The sequence below is a fragment of the Bos indicus genome, chromosome 7 (assembly GCF_029378745.1).
Source record: "Bos indicus isolate NIAB-ARS_2022 breed Sahiwal x Tharparkar chromosome 7, NIAB-ARS_B.indTharparkar_mat_pri_1.0, whole genome shotgun sequence".
Lineage (NCBI taxonomy): Eukaryota > Metazoa > Chordata > Mammalia > Artiodactyla > Bovidae > Bos > Bos indicus.
Window position 1 is genome coordinate 57,354,306 of NC_091766.1, and position 21,829 is coordinate 57,376,134.

The 21,829-nt window shown below is 34.1% G+C and overlaps 1 protein-coding gene across 13 annotated transcripts in view; it reads left to right on the forward strand.

The window, feature by feature from the left end:
- TCERG1 (transcription elongation regulator 1) overlaps positions 1 to 21,829 on the forward strand; it is a 51,872-nt gene that overhangs the window by 15,745 nt on the left and 14,298 nt on the right. For 5 of the 13 annotated variants that reach the window (XR_011567721.1, XM_070793750.1, XM_070793753.1 and 2 more), the window contains 11 exons: positions 2,998 to 3,060; positions 4,234 to 4,434; positions 5,145 to 5,257; positions 6,192 to 6,280; positions 13,258 to 13,418; positions 14,507 to 14,563; positions 14,708 to 14,774; positions 15,829 to 15,879; positions 17,240 to 17,375; positions 18,195 to 18,284; positions 21,477 to 21,595. Coding sequence is in view for 12 of the 13 variants with exons in the window: in XM_070793750.1 (XP_070649851.1) it covers positions 2,998 to 3,060; positions 4,234 to 4,434; positions 5,145 to 5,257; positions 6,192 to 6,280; positions 13,258 to 13,418; positions 14,507 to 14,563; positions 14,708 to 14,774; positions 15,829 to 15,879; positions 17,240 to 17,375; positions 18,195 to 18,284; positions 21,477 to 21,595 (1,147 nt within the window). In the remaining variant the exon portion in view is untranslated. The remainder of the gene's footprint in view (positions 1 to 2,997; positions 3,061 to 4,233; positions 4,435 to 5,144; positions 5,258 to 6,191; positions 6,281 to 13,257; positions 13,419 to 14,506; positions 14,564 to 14,707; positions 14,775 to 15,828; positions 15,880 to 17,239; positions 17,376 to 18,194; positions 18,285 to 21,476; positions 21,596 to 21,829) is intronic. The other 8 variants (XM_070793751.1, XM_070793755.1, XM_070793759.1 and 5 more) reach the window with 3 other exon arrangements.

The following is a 21,829-nucleotide window of genomic DNA, read 5'->3' on the forward strand; positions in this document are numbered from 1 at the left end:
TAGGGTTGTGGTACAGCTGTTAAGAGTTGTACACATGAATCATCACTGTTGCTCTAATTGTCTATTTCCTTGTATTTGAAAAGAACACTTTCAGCTATTATACCTGAGCAAGAAGCCAAAAATTTAAGAATTAGTGGGTTTTTTAGAAAATCTTTTTCATGTTCTTGTAGTGTTAGATAATGCATAGTATATGATATTTAAGAAACTGAAATCATTTGAAAGTAAGAAGAAAATAAAAAAATTTTCTCAAATACTAGGTATTACCCTTTTTCAAAATTAAAGATAAACAGCTAGATACTTTCCTCTTTGGAGTACTCTTTGTAGAAAATGAAGTGATAAATGGATAAAAGCATGACATAACCTCTTGCAATCTTGGTCTGCTTTAGGGCCAGGACAGTGTTAAGACCAGATCCTGAATTCTGAGTCATCTTAAGGATCCGGGGTTGTTAATTCTGTAGAGAGAAGATTGAGAGGTAGCATAATAACATATGAAACATTGGAAAGGCTGTTAGCTAAAAGAGTTTAGTTTTGCTGTGGAGGTTCTTAATAGTACCAGTGAGTAGCAAAGAGTAGCTACTCTTTGCTAATATCAAAGAGTAGCCAAAATTATTTTTATAGGAAGTGGAATTTTGTCACAATAAAATCCCTTCAGTTACAGCTGTCTTTGAATATCTTGGTCTTCTCTGGCCCTCACCCACCATTGAATTTTAGAACAGTTGGTAAACATTTGAGTTACCAGATGAGGTAGCACCTGTGAAGTTTGGCAGCAAAAAACATTTAATAAATGGCAGCCATTAATGACATTTTGTAGGTCAGTTGGAAGACAACCTGAATTAGATAATCTACAAAACTTTGTGCATGATACCAAAGATTCTTTGGAGAGGGAACTAATTTTTTATAGAAAGTAATATTAATATTTTTGAAGTAATATTTGTTGAATATTTGTAGTAAGGTAAATGGGGGATTTGGATGTAATTTATCTTGGAGCCTTAAATGCTGTTTGAAACAGCAATGTATGGCTCTGAGGATGATTAAAGAGGGGATGCTCAAACAAAATGAAGGAAAGGAGTGGAAGAGTTAGGTGTAAAATAAAACCTTCAGAGGTGGGCTTTGGGATAGTGAATTGGATTAGGATTATAGGATTTCTACTGTGAAATCTTATTTGCAATTTTAAGAAGCTTATAGTCAGTGACATCAGGATTATCCAGAATACTAAATGGAATTTTCTAATTTCCTGGTAGAACATAATTTGAGGATGGATGGAGTTGTAGGAAAATTGAACCAATGCTCCTTTTAAAAAGAAGACTAAAAATTTAGCCCTTTGGTTATTTTGTGAGTCTTCATGGTGTGCATATAGTCACCCTCAGAAAACCTCAATTTGGTCTTTTTAACATGAGAAGAAACAGACGTGTTCTTTTATCGTGACCTATAATATTGATAGTCAAATACAAGAGTTCTCTATTGGCTCAGTTGATATTAGACAATGGCAGTCAGGCCTAAATATCAGTAGGTAGGATTTTCTTCTGTTTTAGTTGTATAGTTGAAATTGTGTATTGGGGAATGTCTTTAGGAACAATCTTTGAGAATAAAGTTCATATATTCTAAGAATTGAATTTCTAGTGCTGGCTTACTAGGCTCAGTGGTCCTGCAGATGGCAGTATTTATACTAATTTAAACCTAATACATGTTGTAACTTCCTTAACCAAATGAATTTTTCCATTGCTTTCTTTAAACATGGAAAATAAAACTGTACATATAGCTACTCAGCATGCTTTTATGGTCCAGTGCATTTGTTTTAGTTTCAGTGTTAATAGAAGGTTTAGCTTTGTTTTTATTTAAAATGTAATTAAGAAGTTAAGGCAGTTTGCAAAAATTGGCAGTATTTTTGTGTGTGTGTGAGTGAACATAGGCACATTATTTATAAACCCAGGAGTTTAGCTTAAATTTTTTTCTCTGAATCATGAAGAATTTCTTTTCATGTACTTTGTGGGGAAAATAGTTTATTCTTTTTAATTTTTGTCAGTACTAAAATAGGTTTAGTATTTTTTTAGCCAAAACAAATAGAAAATAAAATTTAATTTCCAAACCCTTTGCCTTTTCCTTAAAAAATTTTTAAAAATTCACTCTCTAATTTCAAATTTCCTCAATTAAAAAATCTTACGTTTCCAGCTTTTCCTTTCATTCCCTTTTTATCATTATTGTAATGCATCGTGATGAGGCTTCATTCTTCTTCTAATGTACGTAATTTCCATTCCTTTAGCCAGCTTAAACAAATTGAGGTTTCTAAATTAATCAACCCATGTAGTCATCAGTGGGGCTGTATTTTTCTTAATTCGTTAGCCTGCCTCCACAGTGTCCCAAGCCCATGGCATTCCACAGAGCAGGCACTACACGTGGATATTCTGTCTTTAGTTGAATGCTACCCTCCTCTTCATCCTTGCCCTTTTATTATTTGCAGTAGAATATTTGGGTCTGTCTCCTACTTAGTTTTCTTCCTTGCTCTCACCCTCTTTGTCCTACCTTACTGTTCTCCTTTTGCATGGTTGTGCTCCATGCCTCTGCTTCTGCATGTAGTTCCCACTTAGCAGCAGCACAGAGAAGGTATCTTGTCAGTGCCATGCTGTGTCTGCCTTTCACTGGTTTCTTAAGCAGCATGGACTTGATATCCTGTGGGAAAATGTCCCACATGGAAACCTGTTATGCATATGTAATGAAGGGACTCTTCCTTTGTTGACTTTAAACTCTTGAGACTCCTTCAAAAATTACCAGCTGGTTTGATAAAAAGGTAATTGATGCTATAACTTAGAACTAGTTATCATTGAATTTGGCACCACTTCCCATAAAATGTCAAACAGAAAGAAAGTTTACTCCATCCTTGGTCTTTTTCATTTGGAAATAACATTCTAAATTGTAGTGGTAAATTATTTCCCTGAATCCCAGTGGTAGCCGACATACAATGGCAGCTTTCCAACGTATGCTTGCTTATCCATTTTACAGGTGTAGCAATGATGCAAATAGTCAGCTGCCCGTATGTAAAGACAGTCGCTACCACCAAGACCGGTAATTTTTAAAACCATCTTAGTTTGTTTTGTCTGTAAGTTGGCATGGTAGTGAATGTTGTTGTTTATCCTTTTATTTATTTATTTTGCCCAAGTGAGTGGATTTTTTTTATATTTTTCTTTTTAATGAGCAGTATAAATGCAGTTGTCATATTTGGCCAACACTTAATTTTCCCAGTTGCCTGTAGTATTAGCTTTGTTGGTTCACAAAAGCAAATAAGGTCAGATCACTTTATATCTTGATTTCTGTAATAAGTGTAAACAACTTCATTCTCATATTCATAACATTTAATTTTATTTTTGATGTGTGTTTTTAAGTTAAATATAAAAAAATCATTTCCATGTGTAAAGTGATGTGATTATGCTTGCATGCTAGTGAGTTTATGTGTGTGAATATTTGTGTGTTTATAGTATAAATTTGCATTTTAAAGTTACTGAAGTTAACTACCTGAAACTTAAATTCTAGTATAGGATATGAAGTTCTTTTTTTTTTTTTTTTTTCCAATTTTAATTCACATTTTTGATTATGTAGCACCAGCTTATTTAGCTGTCTGGTGAAAAATATAAATCTTGGCTTATCTTTTAAACATAAAAGAAATTTTGCTCTATTTTTGGAAAATAATAAACTGTCAGAGTTTACAGGACTATGTGACTTAATCACTTAGTATGCTAAAATTGATTTGATAACAAAGTCAGGGACTTACTTTTACTTATTTATTTTTTCAGTCATTTACTTTGAAATAGAGTTTTATTCATATCCTTTTTAGGTATCTTAGAATAAGAAAATAATTTTTCCTCAGGAAATATTCCTAGTAAATGTGCTTATTGCTTTGATTTCATTAGAACTTAAATTCTTTATAAAAATATATTTCTATTAATTAGAGAATTTATCATTTTTATAGTTTTATGTTATTATGATTTATCAAGATTTCGTTATAGGTGTGACGCAAATTTCTGACTTTAAGGTACTTCTTGGGTTGAATTTCTGAATCTAATTGAATTTAGGCATTAGAAGTAAGCCAGATTTAAGTAATTAATATTTTATATGATTTTTTTTGTTTCAGTTGGCTCATTCATTTATTGATGTTTAATAGATTCAGCTCATATTTTAAAGTTTTACTTTGTATCACAATTTGGTACTTGGATCTAATATTTTCTATTATTCTTCTTTTAGGTGTATTGCCAGGAATGGCCCCTCCTATCGTACCTATGATACATCCCCAGGTTGCTATTGCAGCTTCACCTGCTACCTTAGCTGGAGCAACAGCAGTTTCTGAGTGGACTGAATATAAAACAGCAGATGGGAAGACATATTATTATAATAATAGAACATTAGAATCAACCTGGGAAAAACCCCAAGAGCTAAAAGAAAAAGGTATAGTTGTAATGACTTAGTGGGACATAGTATACATAGAATGGTATTTGAAATTCTGAATTAATTCCTTTTTAAAACATTTGAGGGATTTTCTATTTATATAGTGTTGGATTATTTATTTCCACTGAATTGATAATGTATTTATTTAAAAAGCCACAGTTGTTCTGCTTACAGGTTTGTCTGTCATTTTACCATTTAGAGAAATTAAATTATATGTCCACACTAATAGATATATTTTTTACTGTTGTCAGGAATTGCATAATTGCCTAATTAGCTGTTGAATTACTATCACCCTTACTGAAATTGATAGTAGTGACCAGGAAGGAATGTGTGTATTGTGTGTGTTCTGAAGAAAAACTTTAGGCTGTTGGAACCTTGGAGGAAGAGGACTCTTATTTTCTATAATCACAAGTCCCTGTTTCTGTTTTTTAGTATGTTATCCCTTTCATTTGTAGCAAAAATGATATATGAATGTAAGACTTTATGTCCTTCTGAAATCAGTAGTTCTTTTCTGCTGACAGTTTCCTAATTAGTATAGCAAGGTATTTGAAGTTGAGCATGACATTAGATTCAAGTCAATGATATTACAGGAAGAATGTTTTATTTTTGTGGTTAACAGCTAGAAATGGAATATCCTAACTGCTTAGTGTCAGTGTTCATCAGAAGTTAGATCAGAACCACTATGTGATGTTATCTCCATTTTTTAATAGAGAAACTAGAGGAGAAGATTAAAGAGCCAATTAAAGAACCTTCTGAAGAACCTCTGCCAATGGAGACGGAGGAAGAGGATCCTAAAGAAGAGCCAATAAAGGAGATAAAGGAGGTAAAGGGCCATTTCCTACTGACATGAGAGCCAGTGTTGATTGTTGGGTACAGTGTACTGGTAACTGAAAATCTGTTTACTGTTGTTTTAGATAATTGCTGTAAATCTGATCCCTGAAATTTTAGGGTTCTTTGAAATTTGTAATTCAATTTTCCCTTTGAAAATTTCATTAAATTATTTCTTACACGAAACCAAAGCCCCTCTAGAAAGAAAGGCCCCTGGACCAGAGCTGATGTCTCCTCCTGACTTACAAATTGCTACATGTTATAATTTTAAGTACAACTTCATATTTGGGGATTGTTCATTGTATTTTACCTGTCCTCTCTTGCATAGAATAATCTCTGAACAACACTAAAAGAGCTCTGCTTTTGGACATTCTGCTGAGTAAGGAATTTAGCAGAAAAAGAAACAACCTTAAATGAAGAAATCTCCTCTAATATTCTATACCCCTTTCTTTATTTCTACTCCTAAACAGATAGTTAGTGACTCTCTAAGTTAGAAACATCTTCTGATGGGGTCTATATTTCTATGTGAGTGCCTTCTCAGTCATGTCTAACTCTTTGCAACCCCATGGACAGTAGCCCACCAGGCTCCTCTGTCCATGGAATTTTCCAAGCAAGAATACTGGAGTGGGTTGCCATTTTCCTACTCCTGGGGATCTTCCAGACCCAGGGATTAAACTTGTATCTCCTGCATTGGCAGGAAATTCTTTATCACTGTGCCATCTGGGACGCCAGTGGGTTCTACTGTCATGGAATTCAGCTCTGCCTAAGGGGCAAAGATTTAGAAATTCTGATTCAGAGTCTCCCCTCTGTATGGTAGCAACAGACATTATGTTAGTTTTACTTTAAGGTATTTGCAGTCTTGTGCTTGTGGGATATTCAAGTATAATTTTGTGATATGAATTTAATGGGAGTAATACAATTTCCCATAGGAGCCCAAAGAAGAAGAGATGACTGAGGAAGAAAAAGCTGCCCAGAAGGCAAAGCCAGTAGCTACTACCCCTATTCCTGGTACTCCGTGGTATGTAGGTTACTTAATTAGTAAGTTGTTTTATTTATTTATTTATTGCCATGTTTGATTATTACATTATTACACAATAGGTAGAGAAAGTACTTTAAAAAAAGTATGTGTCAAATACTGAATGTTTTTTGGTTGTTTTATTTTGGATTCTCAAACCTAAAACTCAACTGCTGCAGTATCTTGCTCTTCTCACAGAACTCCCTATTAATATTTACTGATTATAATTATAGATTTGAACCACTGTAAGATCCTGAATCTCCTTTTTTATTTATGAAGTGTTTATTTATTTATGAAGTGTTTTAAAATCGCTTTTATATATATCCTCATAAATGATTATGTTTAGAGAACTTTGTAAAATTACATCTTTTTATCTTAACTTTGAGTAGTCTGTTTTTTCTTTCCTTTTTTTGTTTGGTTCTCTCTCTTCTTCCTCTCCCCACATCAGGACTTTCTTTCCCTATTCTATTTAATCTGTACTCGGTCTACTCATGGCAATGAGTTGGCTTGTTTCTTGAGTCTTGTAATGTGTAAATTCCCCTTCAACTTGGTTTCCTTTTTTCTCCTTGGTTTTATTATTTGTTCTATAGAATCCCACAGTCTGGGTTTTATTACTGTATCCTGGTGGTACTTTTAAATAGAATCCTCCATTCTGAATTTCCTGTAAATTTAGCGGGCAGTTATAGAGATATGATGAAATTTATGCTTGATCTTTTTGGCCAACTAACTGATGATGACCTTTCCCTCAGGATGCATCTAGTTGTCCCTTTTTTGTGTGTGATTTTAGTGGTCATTGCTGATTTGCCTAGATCAGTGGTTTTCAACCAGAAGTAATTTTGGCCTCCTCCCCTCAGCCCCCCCCTCCCTGAAGTGGATATTGGGCAAAGTGTGCAGGCATTTTTGGTTGTCGTAACTGGAAGGCATGTGGTAGGTATAGGCCTGGGTTGCTCCTAAACACCCTACCATATACAGGGCAGCTCCCTGTAAGAATTAATTATTTGGCCCAAATGCCAGTAATGTGGAGTATGAAAAACCTGGCCTTTTGGCATATTTGCTCATTTGCTTTTCCCACAGACAAGACCAGTAGTGTCAGCAACGGTATGATTACTGAAGACGGTTTAAGATTTTTTCTGGTTATTTTCCTACCGAGGTGTGCTAATACAGCTCCAGTGGTATGAGTCGTAAGTGTGGAGTGAGAAGCTGTCAGGACATTTCAGAATTAATAGACTATGGATAAAGAATTCTTGAGTCACCAGGGCTTCCCTGGTGGCTCAGATGGTAAAGAATCCACCTTCAGTGCAGGAGACCTGGGTTCCATCCCTTGGAGGAGGGCATGGCACCCCACTCCAGTATTATTTGCCTGGAGAATCCCCATGGACAGAGGAGCCTGGAGGGCTACAATTCATGGGGTCACAGAGAGTCAGAAACAACTAAGCAGTCAACACATGGACAAAGAATTCTTGTGTCACAAAACTACCTTGTGCTAATAATATGCATGATAAAGTGAGTAGGGTGAAGTGTACTGATAATCTGCATCATTTAATAGATGAAAAAATAAGACTGGCAGATAGAGGAAGGATAGATGCATGATAAAGAATATATGATAAAATATTAAGTCTAAATCTAGATGGTCAGTATATTATGTTCACTGTTCTAGAGACATTCTTTAAATATTCTGTATATTTAAATTTTTTCATAATATTGAGTAAAAACCTATGGAAATAAACTAAAGAAATGCATCAGCAATTAATCATTAATTGATTAATCAATTATATCAATTAATCAATCATTAATTGATATAAATGTGTAAATAAAAATAAAGTCGCCATGCCAGTCTAGGTGAATATGAAATTTCAAATACTGTAAATTCAAAGATAAATTTTTCATAAGTTAAAATCCAACACAGGTTACAAACATATTGTGAATGGCAAATAAAGGCAGCCTCACTTAGACTTCGTTGTTCAGTTGCTCAGTCATGTCCGACTCTTTGCGACCCCATGGCCTGCAGCAAGCCAGGCTTTCCTGTCCTTCACCACTTATGGGTCTTGCTCAAATGTGTGTGCATTGAGTCGGTGATGCCATCCAACCATCTCGTCCTCTGTCGTCCCTTCTCCTCCTGCCTTCAGTCTTTCCCAGCATCAGGGTCTTTTCCAGTGAGTTGGCTCTTATTAGGTGGCCAAAGTATTGGAGCTTCAGCTTCAGCATCAGTTCTTCCAGTGAAATTCAGGGTTGATTTCCTTTAGATTGGGTTTAGATTGGTTGGATCTCCTTGCAGTCCAAGGTACTCTCAAGAATCTTCTCCAACACCATAGTTCAAAAGCAGCAGTTCTTCAGCGCTCAGCTTTCTTTATGGTCCTGCTCTCATGTTCATACATGACTACTGGAAAAACCATAGCTTTGACTAGATGGACCTTTGTTGGCAAAGTAATGTCTCTGCTTTTTAATAGGCTGTCAATGTTTGTCATAGCTTTTCTTCCAAGGAACAAGCGTCTTAATTTCATGGCTGCTGTCACCATCTACAGGGATTTTGGGGCCCCCAAAAATAAAGTCTCTCACTGATTCCATTGTTTCCCCATCTATTTGCCATGAAGTAATGGGACCGGATGCCATGATCTTCATTTTTTGAATGTTGACTTTTAAGCCAACTTTTTCACTCTCCTCTTGCACTTTGATCAAGAGGCTCTTTAGTTCCTCATCGCTTTCTGCCATAAGGGTGGTGTCATCTGCATATCTGAGGTTATTACTATTTCTCCCAGCAGTCTTTAATTCCAGCTTGTGCTTCATCTAGTCCAATATTTCTCGTGATGTACTCTGCATATAAATTAAAAAAGCAGGGTGACTGTATTCAGCCTGGACGTTCTCCTTTCCCAGTTTGGAACCCGTCCGTTATTCCATGTCCGGTTCTAACTGTTGCTTCTTGACCTGCACACAGGTTTCTCAGGAGGCAGGTAAGGTGGTCTGGTATTCCTATCCCACAGTTTGTTGTGATTCACAGTCAGAGGCTTTAGCGTAGCCAATGAAGCAGAAGTAGATGTTTTTCTGCAGTTCTCTTGCTTTTTCTCTGATCCAGCAGATGTTGGCAATTTGATCTCTGGTTCCTCTGCCTTTACGGCATGCTAAATCTTTGTGATGCAGTCTTAGTAACCAATTGGAAAAGTTACAAGTCTCCATGACCTTAAAAGATTTTTGTTTTGTCAAAACATTAAAAACTTTCTTAGAATCAGAAACTAAAGTTTACTGAACCTAGAAAATTTCTAATTTTTGATCCCTCTTTATTCTTAAAAAAAAAAAAAAGTAAAATAAAGTCAAACCTATGCTCTGAAATACCAAGAAAAAAATTCCAGTGTAATTATTCTTGTTGCTAGGACTGTTGTATCAGTGCAATGTTAAGTAGAAAAAATGAACGTCCCTGCCTTATTCTCCATGTAGGGGAAGAAATTCAGTCTTTTACATCAGATATAATAGTAGCTTATATGGTTTTTAAAAAATTTGATAATGTTTTTATCATAAATCTGCATCTTTTGAAATGTTTTTCTCTTACATTCTTTTAATATGGAGAATTACTCTGAATTTTGATTGTTTAACTTTGCATTTCTGTAATAAATCTTAATCATGGTAGATTAATCTTTTTAATGTATTGTTGGATTTGATTTGCTAATATTTTACTGAGTATTTTTGCATCTCTGCTTGTGGCCTCTGAATCTATAAGTTTCTTTTGTAATGTTTTTGTTGGATTTTGGTATTAGGGTTTTGCTGGTTTCAGGAAATGAGTTGGATGGTGACTGGTGATTTCTATTCCTCTATTTACTGAAAAAGTTTGTAAGATAATATTTTTTCATTAAGGTTTTATAGAATTAACAAATCATCCGTGGTCAGAGTTTTTTTGGGGGGAAGAGTTTTCGTAACAATTTAAACTTCTTTAATAGCTATAGGACCATTTTTTTTGCTGTTGTTTCTTCTGTTGTCTTTGGTTAAGTTGTATTTTTCAGGAAATTTGCTTATTTTGTGTAAGTTGAATTTGTTCTAATTATTTTCTTAGTATCCTTTGAATGTTTCTGTTATTATTATTCTCTTAATATTCTTTAAATGTCTATGCTCTGTGGTGATACCCCTTTTTCTTTCCACATAGTGGTGATTTGTTCTCTATTCAGGACCAGTCAAGCCAAAAGTTTGCCTGTTTTCTGGTCTTTCATTAAGACCACAAGTTTTAGGGTGGTTGGGCCCCTCCACTCTTGCCCACTCTTATTTCCTTTTTTCTGATTACTTTGGGTTTACTTTATACTTTTTCTAGCTTCTTTTTCTAGTAATTATGAAATTACTCTTAAGTTATTAGTGTTCTTTTCTTATCATTTAAAGCTTAACATAGTTTCCTTTTAAGCCCTGCTTTAGCACAAGCCTACAAATTTTGATGTGTTGTATTTTCATTGCCATTCAATTTTTATGATAAAATTTACTTTTGATTTTTGTCTTTGACTCACTCATTATTTAGAAGTCTTTTGTTTCAGTTCCTTAATTTGAGTTTTTTCTGTGTATTTCACTTGTACTGATTTAATTGTCCTGTGGTCAGAGAATGCGCTTCCTTTGGTTTTGATACTTTCAAGTTCATTAAGACTTTTTTTAAATTGTTCACCAGGTGGTCTTTCTTGGTACTGTTAGTTTTAGGGTTTGGTTGGTCTGGCAGTTGTTGAGAGAGTTCTGTTAATCTATTGTAATAGTGGAATTGCCTATTTCATCTACTTTTAAGCTCTGTAAACTGGCTTATTATATATGTTTTATAGTTGTTACATGTTCTTGATTGTCTTTTTTTTTTAATCATTATGAAAAGACCCTATTTCTCTCTCATAATACCCTTTGTCTTGTGCTTTTTCCACCATTTACTTTCAAACTTTCTATAATTTTATGTTTAGTTTGTCTCTTAAAACAGCTTATAGTAGTGTCTTGTGTTTTTACTCACTTTGTCAATTCTTGCTTTTTAAATTGGAGTGTTTAGGCTGTTAACATGAGTGTAACTTTTGGTTGGATTTAAATCTGTTATTTGTTTTCTGTCTTCTCTATTTTTGTTCCTCCATTTGCCCTTTACTCCCTTCGTTTGAATTATTTGAACATTTTCTAGCATTCCATTTAATAATTTATCTCTTGGCTTTTGGGTGATATCTCTTTGCATTAATTTTTAGTTTTTCTTGTATTATAATATACCCACTTAACCATCATAGCCTACTTAGAGTTATTATTGTAGCACTTCACATAAAATGTGGGAGCCTTATTTTCATATAGGTTCTTTTTTAACCTTGTACCTACTGACCTTTATGTTGCAGTTGTCATATGTATTACTATTACATACATTGAAAACCCCAACATGCATTGTTCATGATTTTTCATACATATTTTGAAGAACTTAAGAGGAAAAAAATCTTTGATATTTTCCATTTCTGTTTTTTTCCCTTCGTTACTAAAGGTCCCGGTGCTTTTTTGTTTGGTAGTTTTTTAGGTATCATTTCCTTTCAGCCCGAAAAACTTTCTTACAGGGTAATTCTGATAGAAATGAAATCTCTTAGTTTCCCTTCATTGAGACTATCTTCTTTTCCTTTGTTCCTGAAGGATGTTTTTGCTCTGTATGGGATTCTAGGTTGGATTTCTTTTTTTTCCCGGACTTTAATGATGTTGTTTTAATGTATTTTTGCCTCTGTGGTTTCTGGTAGGAAATCCACAGTCCCTGGACTTATTTCCCTGTTTGTTTTCTGCCATACTTTTTGTTAGCTGCTCTCGAGGATTTTTCTTTATATTCGATTTCCATCTGTTTATGTTGTGTCTAAAAATGATTTTCTTGAAGTCTGTTCTGTTTGGGGTTCACTGAACTTCCTTAGTATTTATGTCTTCTACGAAAATTGGAGATATCTTTGGGCCATTTTGTCTTTAAATTTTTTCTGCCCCAATATTCTCTTCTGGGATCCCAGTGACATGTCTGTTGGGCATTTTGATATAGTCCCATAGGTTCCTGAAACACCATTCTTTTTTTTTTTTTTTTCTTTTTTAACAGTTTCTCTGCTGAGAACCTCTGTCTTCTTTCATTTCAAGTTTTGGCTTATCTTTGTTTTGTTTTTATCTCATTAAGTGTAATTATAATTGCTGCTGTAAAGTGTTTGATTATTTCAATAATAGAGGCTTTGTCTGATTAATTTTAACATCTAGGTCACCTTGAGCTTGGCAGCTGTTGATTAACTTTGATTATCTGGTCATAAAGACCTGATTTCTCTTAGTTTTAGCTGCCTGTGCTACTATTACTGTGCAACCAGAGGCCTCAGCAGAGGTTTGAGGGTGGGGAAATTTATACCCTTGCTTCTCTAAATTTTGACTCCATATCTGTGTGTTTTTTTGTTTTTTTTTAAACCTTAGAGAGTTCTTATGTACTTGTTTTTTTCTATATTGTTGCTGAGTTTCTAGTTGTAATTAATAGGAACAGTGGGTTGTGCTGGGCTACAGTGCCATAGCACAATAGGTGCTTTTATTTTTAAATACTTGATACAGTCAGTTATTAAAAGCTTCATAAATAATTGCATTTGAGTTTGTAGTCTGTCTGGTTTGGTAAGAAATAGTAAGTATTATGTAATAGGTCAGATGCTGTGGTGTGTTCTTGAGCTTTAGAGCTGCTTAATAGTATTATTATCTGCTGTTAGGCTCATCTTTTGTGATAGGTTAACATTGAGTGTGCCAGACATGTATGTTCCTGAGCACTCTGAATTCTGATCATCAATGTTTTGCTTTTCCTAGTTTTCTGTTAATATGTTGAGTTGCTCTTTTACTTAACCCATAGCCAGTCACCTCTTCTGTTCTGAAAATCATATTTGGTTCTCTGTAAGAAATGATAATATGAATGTGTCCTTGCCCACCACCACCACCTCCCCTTTTGATTGGATGGCATTAAAAGACCTAACTATAAAATATGTTGCATAACATAAGAAAATGTTTGAATCTATTCCTAGGTGTGTTGTTTGGACTGGTGATGAGAGGGTCTTCTTTTATAATCCTACCACCCGTCTTTCTATGTGGGACCGACCCGATGATCTGATTGGAAGGGCAGATGTTGACAAAATTATTCAAGAGCCCCCTCATAAAAAAGGAATGGAAGAAGTGAAGAAACTAAGTAAGTCTTAAATTAGGATTTATCCTCTAATTTTAATATTCTTTTAACATTTTTATGGAAAATAGGCAGTTTAGAAGTCTTATTTTCAAGAAATATAAGGAAAGGAGTATTTGAGAAATGGAATGTAGACTGCTCTTCTAGATTGAGTTCATATAATTAAAAAATAGAGAATTTGGATAAAATTATGGTTTGTAAAATATTTATTGTATGTATTTTAAAAACACCTTGTTATTTTCAAGGTTGTCAGTTAATCCAAGATATGTTGGTGCTGCTGATGCTTGCTTCATTCTTATTAATAGTACTAAAATGCTCCTCAGTGAGCCTTTCAGCACCTTTTGTGATTAGTGTTACATATTTTGAAATAATTAAGCTGTGCAGAGTATTTTTAAAATATTGTTTATTAAAATTTGGCTAACTAAAACTGCAGTACTTTAAACTTGATGAAATTTAGGGAGGTAAACCTTTTTCCTGGGACTAGAGAGACGCCTGCACCTTATTAAGAGATAATCTTTTAATTCACCTTACCCTCAGACAGCCTTTCAATATATAAGATATATAATAAATATAAATATTTGTATATAATTTTTATTGAAAATTTGACATGGTATTGATTGTGTTTTTTTAAAAACCCTTTATATAGTATAGAAGCATGATAAATGACTCATTTAATACTTTAGTTGAAACAAATCCTAATATATCATTTATAATAATTGAGAAATCTTCATAGATTATATGTATACACATGGTACATTTTCTGCTTGCTAGTGATTTCCAAATTATTGGAACTTGGTCTACCTGGTGCAAAAGGTATAAGGGTTTTATTCATTTATTTGATAAATATTCACTTATTTGATAAATGAATACAATATTCATTTATTTGATAAATTTTATGTTAATAAAAATTTCAGAATGAGTCAAGTTTAATGTAAAGGGAAGATTAATAGAGGAGTTGTAGAATTATCATGATTTGTTTAATGTTTTATAAAGAAGTGTTATAGATATATAGTTAAGGAGTAATTTTATTAAAGAAAAGATTGTGTAATATATGCATATAAACTATTCATAATTTTTGAAATTTTTTTTGCCAGGGCACCCAACCCCGACAATGCTGTCCATCCAAAAGTGGCAGTTCTCTATGAGTGCAAGTGAGTGAGCTATAAGTTGCAGCTTTAAAAAAATACTGCTGACACAAGTGTTCCAGTAGTGGTTAGCAGAAGGATTCATACCTAAATATTTAAATTGTTGCTTGCTTATTTTTATTCTGACAGTTAAATTAAATTTTCTTATAGTTAAAGAAGAACAAGAATTAATGGAAGAAATGAATGAAGATGAACCTGTTAAAGCCAAAAAACGGAAGTAAGTAATACTTATAGTTTATGTAATTTAGGTAGATTTTTACCCTTAAAAGATGATTAGGCTACAGTCAGTTCATGATTAGGACAGGTAATGTGTGTGTGTTAGGAAGCAGAAGTTACGATTGCTCTCTTTAGGCCTATGACTAAGCCTTGCTTTAGGTTGTAGAAATGGTGTCCCTTCTGTTTCTAGATGTGGGAGAGTTTTGGTTATTTAAATATGTATTATGAAGCCAAATGACATTATTATGATAAATTGTTTTTAGAAATTCATTACACCTGAATTTTATAAAAAAAAGTTTCCTTCCTAATGTAGACCCCAACAGATACCGTTCCAAAAACCTGATAAATGTAGACCCAGACTTCCCTCTCTTTTTATATACTTGTCACTTCACTTAGTCCTTGTATCCGTGGTCATTACTTGTTGAAGAGGGAACCCTTGAGGCTATTATTATTAGAAAGTGCTCTGAGAGAGAGAGAGTGGTATAAACGGAAGCCTTAGTTTGACCAGTGTGCAGTAAAATATGAATGTTACTAATTATGGGGGGTGAATGGGTGGGGTAGAAGGTGTTTGTATATGAGTGGGGGAGGCATGGGACCATTATTTAGCAGCAAGAAGGAAAGTTTGAAGACATTACTATGGATTGGTTTATCATAGTCCTTATCTGAGGACAGATTGAATGCAGCCAAATTATGGCAAAGAAATCAGTAAGACAACCCCTGTTAAGGGTGTTTCTTTTTTAAAAAAAGTTTCTTTATTGGCAACAGTGTTAAAGAAATTAAGATATTAAAGTGTGACTCATAATTGACCACAGTAACAACAGCTGTTTGAAATTTTACAGTTGACTTTTTAGTTCTTGACCAAATGTATTTTTTATTAGTTGTAATCAACTGAATTTGTGTTCTAATAAGAATTTGTGTTAATTATTATAAATGACTGTATTCATTCTGTTTATGTACCATGATTTTGGATGTTCCTACAATGTTAAACTTTTAGGTTGTTTTTAATTGTTTGTTCTTATAGACAACTCTGTAAGGTTTTTAACTGCTTTTATCAGGAGAATGTCAAAGAAGTCCTTTATGTGGATTGCCCGAGCTTCTCTATTTAGGTACAAAGCTAAAAGCCTGTTTTTCCTGGCTTAGTTTTTCTTTTATTTCTTTTATTGAGATAGATAGTGATAGTTTGTATTGTGACATTTTCATTTAGTATAATTCTGTAAAGGTTATTTGTTTTCATTAGTTGTATTTCTTGTCTTTTAACTCTTTATATAAATAGTTCTTAAATAAATTATTATAAGAGGGTATATTGTTTGGCAAATTGCTTTTACCTGTTTGTTTTGTGCATATCTTAGGTCACAGACTATCTCGCTAAGTTCCTGCAGGTCACGGATTATATCTTCTATTTTTGATTCATTCCCTAAATTGCTAAATACCTCTCACCATATTTGTGGGGTAGCCTTAGTTCCATTTAAATCTCCTGGGCTACCTTCATTTCCCTATATAGCATGATTTTGAATTTCCTAATGTTCTGTTTTTCTAATTCCCTTAAGTTTATGCAGGAAATATGAACCAATTTTATTTGTATACAAAGCAGATCGAATTTAAGATGGAAGATCTGCTTTAACACACCTGAATATTACTGAATTACTTTTTTTGATTATTCACATGAATGGGCCTTCTTCATAGGGCAGATGTTTGAGAGGTGACTTAATTTCATGTTCACAATCTCACCTGAGTACTGTACAACAGCAGGGTTGCCCTTAGCCCTGAGGTGCATTTTTGGAGAAACAAGAAGTAGTTTAGTCATTGATGAACAGTTCTAATTCCACCTAACTACTCCGGGGCCTATGTTGCTCTCTGGGACCTGTCCTTCAACTTAAATCTCAACTTATCACCCAGAAAGTGAGTAAAAAAAATGTCAGGTAGGTAAGGTATATATCTCACATAATCCACTTGGCCAAATCTGCAGATATTTTATTTTCAAAATAAATATTTGAGATTAATAAGACTTTTACCAATTTTTGTTAGATTAAAAATCGTATGCATTTATAATGTAAAAACATTTTGGAAAATACTGTTTTTCCTATATCATTTCAAAAACTAAAAATTATATTCTATGCTGTTTGATTCTAACACTTAGAGTTTATTGCATTATTGGATAAGTTTTGTTTTTAAGTAAGGTCGTTTATTTTGTGTATCAAGTAGTATCAGGGAGAGACAGCATATTAAAGGTATTTTTCTTTCCTAACAATGTAGCCACTGTAACATCGTTAGAAGCTCATTGTAACTTTATTATTATAATGAAAGTTGCTTATCCCTTAGAGTTGATTTGAAAAGCTCAGTATAATTTGTTTTTGCCAAAAATATTCTGCTCAGTAGTGAGTCTTGAATATTCCAGTGATTTTAAGATTTTAGTAAGATTATATATTAATATTTTGTCAGTTGATGCCTGCATTTTCTTTTTTATAGGAGAGACGATAATAAAGACATTGATTCAGAGAAAGAAGCTGCCATGGAAGCTGAAATTAAAGCTGCCCGAGAAAGGGCCATTGTCCCTCTGGAGGCCCGAATGAAGCAGTTCAAGGACATGCTGCTAGAGAGAGGGGTCAGAAAACAATCTTTGGGGGAGATATTTCTGTTTTGTATAAGTAATATAAATATGTCTTGCTAAAAGGTCAAATCTAAGGTTAGTGCTCATGTCGTGGGGGCGGGATAAGGGAAGCCTGTCAAATCACTGTGCTCTTTTTCAGATAGCCGTTTTCTTGGCTAATTATATTATGTTTTAACTCAATGCCATTTTATTATCCTTTTAAGTACAAATAACATTTAACATTTATTGGGTCATTAAATTTTGGTGAGTAATATGACGAGTATTAACATTACAGAATGACGGACTACTCGGGATAGGTAAGGTAAATGTGATTCTTTTAATATCTACAGAATGGCTTTTGGTTAAAGGAGTACTGGTACTTTATGATATTACTATTAATGAAGCTTAATTGAGAAGGGATTTCAACCTTTTGATTATATTCACAGATTCATTTGAGTAAGTAAAATTGTTCAACTTTACATCACAACATTGTTCACAAGATTAGAGCAAGCTTGGGAAATCAAAATGCAAATCTTCAAGGCTTTTTCTGATGTACTGATTTTTAAAATGTCACACAGTAGTAGTTATTTTAATGAGTAATTAAGTGTGTTACTTCTATATAATATAGAAATGTTCAGAGCCAATTAGTGTGGAAATTTGCTTTTGCCTAGCCTCCCACTGCTTGTCATTTATTAGTGATGGAAATTGCAGTATGGTTTTTATTATGTGTCCTTTTTAAGTAGACGTCCCATAGATTTCAAGCAAAAATTATATGACCTTTCAGTTTTTAGAGCCAACTTAATTTATGAGGCAATACATTTTTTTATTTTAAAGGTGTCTGCTTTTTCAACATGGGAGAAGGAGTTGCACAAGATAGTTTTTGATCCTCGGTACTTATTGCTCAATCCTAAAGAGAGAAAACAGGTAAAATGAAAATAACAGTAAGAAATGTATATCCCTTGCCAGCATAACTTTTAAATTGAACCGTTTCATACCTTAGTGACCCTCTGTGTGGACATTTCTGCCTCAGAAATACTTGGATATTTTTGCCATTATGGACATGGCTTTTGCCTCATGAACATTTTGTCCTTACGTTTCATATATACTGATGTTACACAAAGGTTTCAAAATCAGCTCATGTACATTTATTAATTTTTACTGGGCAATTCTTCCAAACTGATAGTTCCAGTGTTTGACCCTTCCCAACTATTATGTGTCAGTGTATACATATATATGTCTGTATTGTAGATAGACAAGACTCAGCATGTTTTATCTCACACGCTCTACATATACATCTGTTAAGTGGCAGCTGTTAGGATGTCTTTTCATAATTAACTTAATGGGTACTTCAGGTCTCTACTGAACTAGAATTATAAGAACTAGAGTTGCCTTATTACTGAGCTGCTGTTTATTCCCATTGTGATTCAGTGATATATATTTCATGGTGAATGCTTCCTCTAAAGTATTGCACACTGCGAACTTTTCTGAATTACCTGGACCACCCTGACACTGATCTGTGTAAAACGTTGAGTATGTTGAACCACTTGCTATAGTGCTGTTGAGGTACACAATTGCATTTGGTACAAGTAGTGTTCATCTTCCATATTTATAATTTAATGGTTGAAATAATTTAGGTCTAATCATAGACTTTTTATGAAAAGAGGAAGTTTACACTATGTCAGAAATGTATTTGAGACTTGAAACAGGAAGACATGACTTTCCATATGTATTTACACCTGTATTTCATGCACAGTAGTCTTTTTTATTTTAAACGCTTTGTGTGTGATGGTCTCATTTTCACTCATTTGATGGCCCTATCAGAACCTGTAAATTAGCCTTGATTTTTTAGTTTTCCCCACTGTGCATTTCAAGTCTTATCAGCACAATCTACCTCCAAAACCTTTTCTAAATCCAACCTCTTATTTACCATTTCCCTCACTAAACCCTAATTCAAAATACTCTGATTGTGGTGCCTAACTGAACTCCTTGCCTCCTCCATTCTTTCTGTCCTCTGTAGTCAAGTTCTTATTCCACACAGCAGCCAGACTAATCTTAAAATTTAAATGACAAATTAAGGCAGTATTCTGTTGCTTGAAAAATGTGCACTGCTTACTGTTTTAGTTAGAATAAAATTTTCATGGCTGTAAGATTCTCTATATACTCATATCTGCATACTTCTCAAGACTCTTATGTTCATTTATTCACTGACACTGATATGCCTTGGCCAGTACTGGAATATTCTGATGCTTACTAGTCCCTCTTCCTGGAGTGTTCTTCCCCCAGGTGTTTGCATAGCTTACTAAATCATTTATGTTCAGATACTTGCCCAGATGCCTTCTGATTAACCTCTTTGCCTTCATTACTCTCAGTAGCACTCAGAACTCTCATCTAAAATTATTTTACCATCTGTCTTTTCCTACCACAACCTGGGGACTTTCATGTTTGAGAGTTTGCTTAGATGTCTTTGTAGACCCTGACTGCTAATGTTTAAGAGCAAGGCACTAAAATGCTCTTTGGGCTCTCTTAGCATCTGGGTGGGCTCTTATGAGTTTGGGCTTTACTGTAGAACAGTGGTTCTCAACCAGGGTTTTTTTTACACTGGAGGACATCTTAGTTTGCCCCAGTGAGGGAGGGCTGCTGGCATCTGTTGGCCAGGGATGCTTCTGAACATGGTCTGGTCAGTGCTGAGGTTGAAAACTGCCTTTCTGTGGGATGATTTCAGCTGGTTTATTGAGATCCTCTAGAGCAGGTCATTTTTAAGCTGGTGAGATCCTGGATAAGGACTGTGTCTTGATAACGTATGTTTTCTCAATCTAGTACGCCTCAATCCTAATTTATGTTCTCGCAGTCCAGAGACGATTTTGCCTTTTAGAGGAAGGGTCAGCAAAATTTTAACATAAAGGATTAGATAATAAATACTTTAGGTTTTGTGGGCTATGTGGTCTCTGTCATAATTGGTAACTCTGCTGTTGTAATGTGAGAACACCTGTAGATTTATGTAAAGGAATGAGTAGACACTGAAATTTGAACTTCATTTAATTTTATGTGTAATTAAGTTTTCAATTTTTCCCCCACCTTTAAAAATATCAGAACTCTTCTTGGGCTGTATAGAAACAGGCAGCAGGCCAGATTTGGCCAACAGATTGTGATTTGCTAACCCTTGCTTTCTAAAATCACTCCTTGCCTTTTACTGAGTTTCAAAAGTGCCCCAGATACATAAAGTTGGCAAGGGGGATCTAGTGATTAAACTGCTTTTTCAAAATCTTTGTTATAGCTGTACTGTGTCCTTACTTCATGGGTGTCTGGTGCTGTCAATTCTCGAGCTAGTGAAGGAGTCTCTGATTTTAAAAACTGGTTTCTTGGTTTCCTGACTGCTGGTTTAGAGTCAGCTTTCTCTTGTCTGCCAAATCCTGTATTGCCTCTCTATGTGCTTTTCTTTTTTTCTTCCATATGCTTTCCAAGTTCCCAGAGTTGCTGTTTCTTTTCCCCCATTTCTCTGTTCTTATTGATTTGTAACTTTAAAAAGGAGGTCCTCTATCGTCATTTTATTGTTTCAAGAAAGCAGGAAATAGATATGTATGTTCAGTTCATAATCTTGACTGTACATTATTAAATGGAGAAAAATACATAGAATATATGTATTCTACGTATATACATACATATATATATGTATGCATGATTATATTTTGGTGAAAATAATTATATCTTAAAGAGAAGCACAGAAATAAAATTCCAGTGTAGATTCCATCCATGTTGTTAATGTTTTTTCTAAAAGGGATTTGTGAAGACTGTGATTTCTCTTTAACTGTTTATATTGCTTAAAATTTTAAAAATAAACCTGTACTCAGTTTGTAGACAGGGAAAAGGGCTTTTAACTTTTTAATTCTGGAAGCCTAAACACAAGACTTGTATGGTTGTATAATTCTGTCAGTTGAAGCTTTAAAGTTGAGATTTGCTATAGATCATTGGCATATAATTGAGTTACCTGTAATTAATATATTTTTCCTATTTGGGGACAGATATTGACATAGCATTTTTTTTCCATAGATTCTATAGTTTGGTATTTAGAGTACCAATATGAAAGACTGACATCAATTTGTGTTTTTTTTGTAATAGGTATTTGATCAGTATGTAAAGACCAGGGCAGAGGAAGAACGCAGGGAAAAGAAAAACAAAATAATGCAAGCCAAGGAGGATTTCAAAAAAATGATGGAGGAAGCAAAATTTAATCCAAGGTATATGGTTTATTACTGTCAAATATCAAAGCATGTATGTATTTTCTCCTAGATCAGTTAAAGTATATATATATCTTTTGTATTTGGGGACATGAAAAGCTTCTTGTTTGATTATTGATTTCTGGCTTTCCAAGAATCTTCTTTCTTAATACATTTTCTTTGGAGGATTCCTGGTACTGGTTCCTGAGGCACTGGTTTTGAAGAAAGTACCTTGTTTTAAAAGATTCTCTTTGA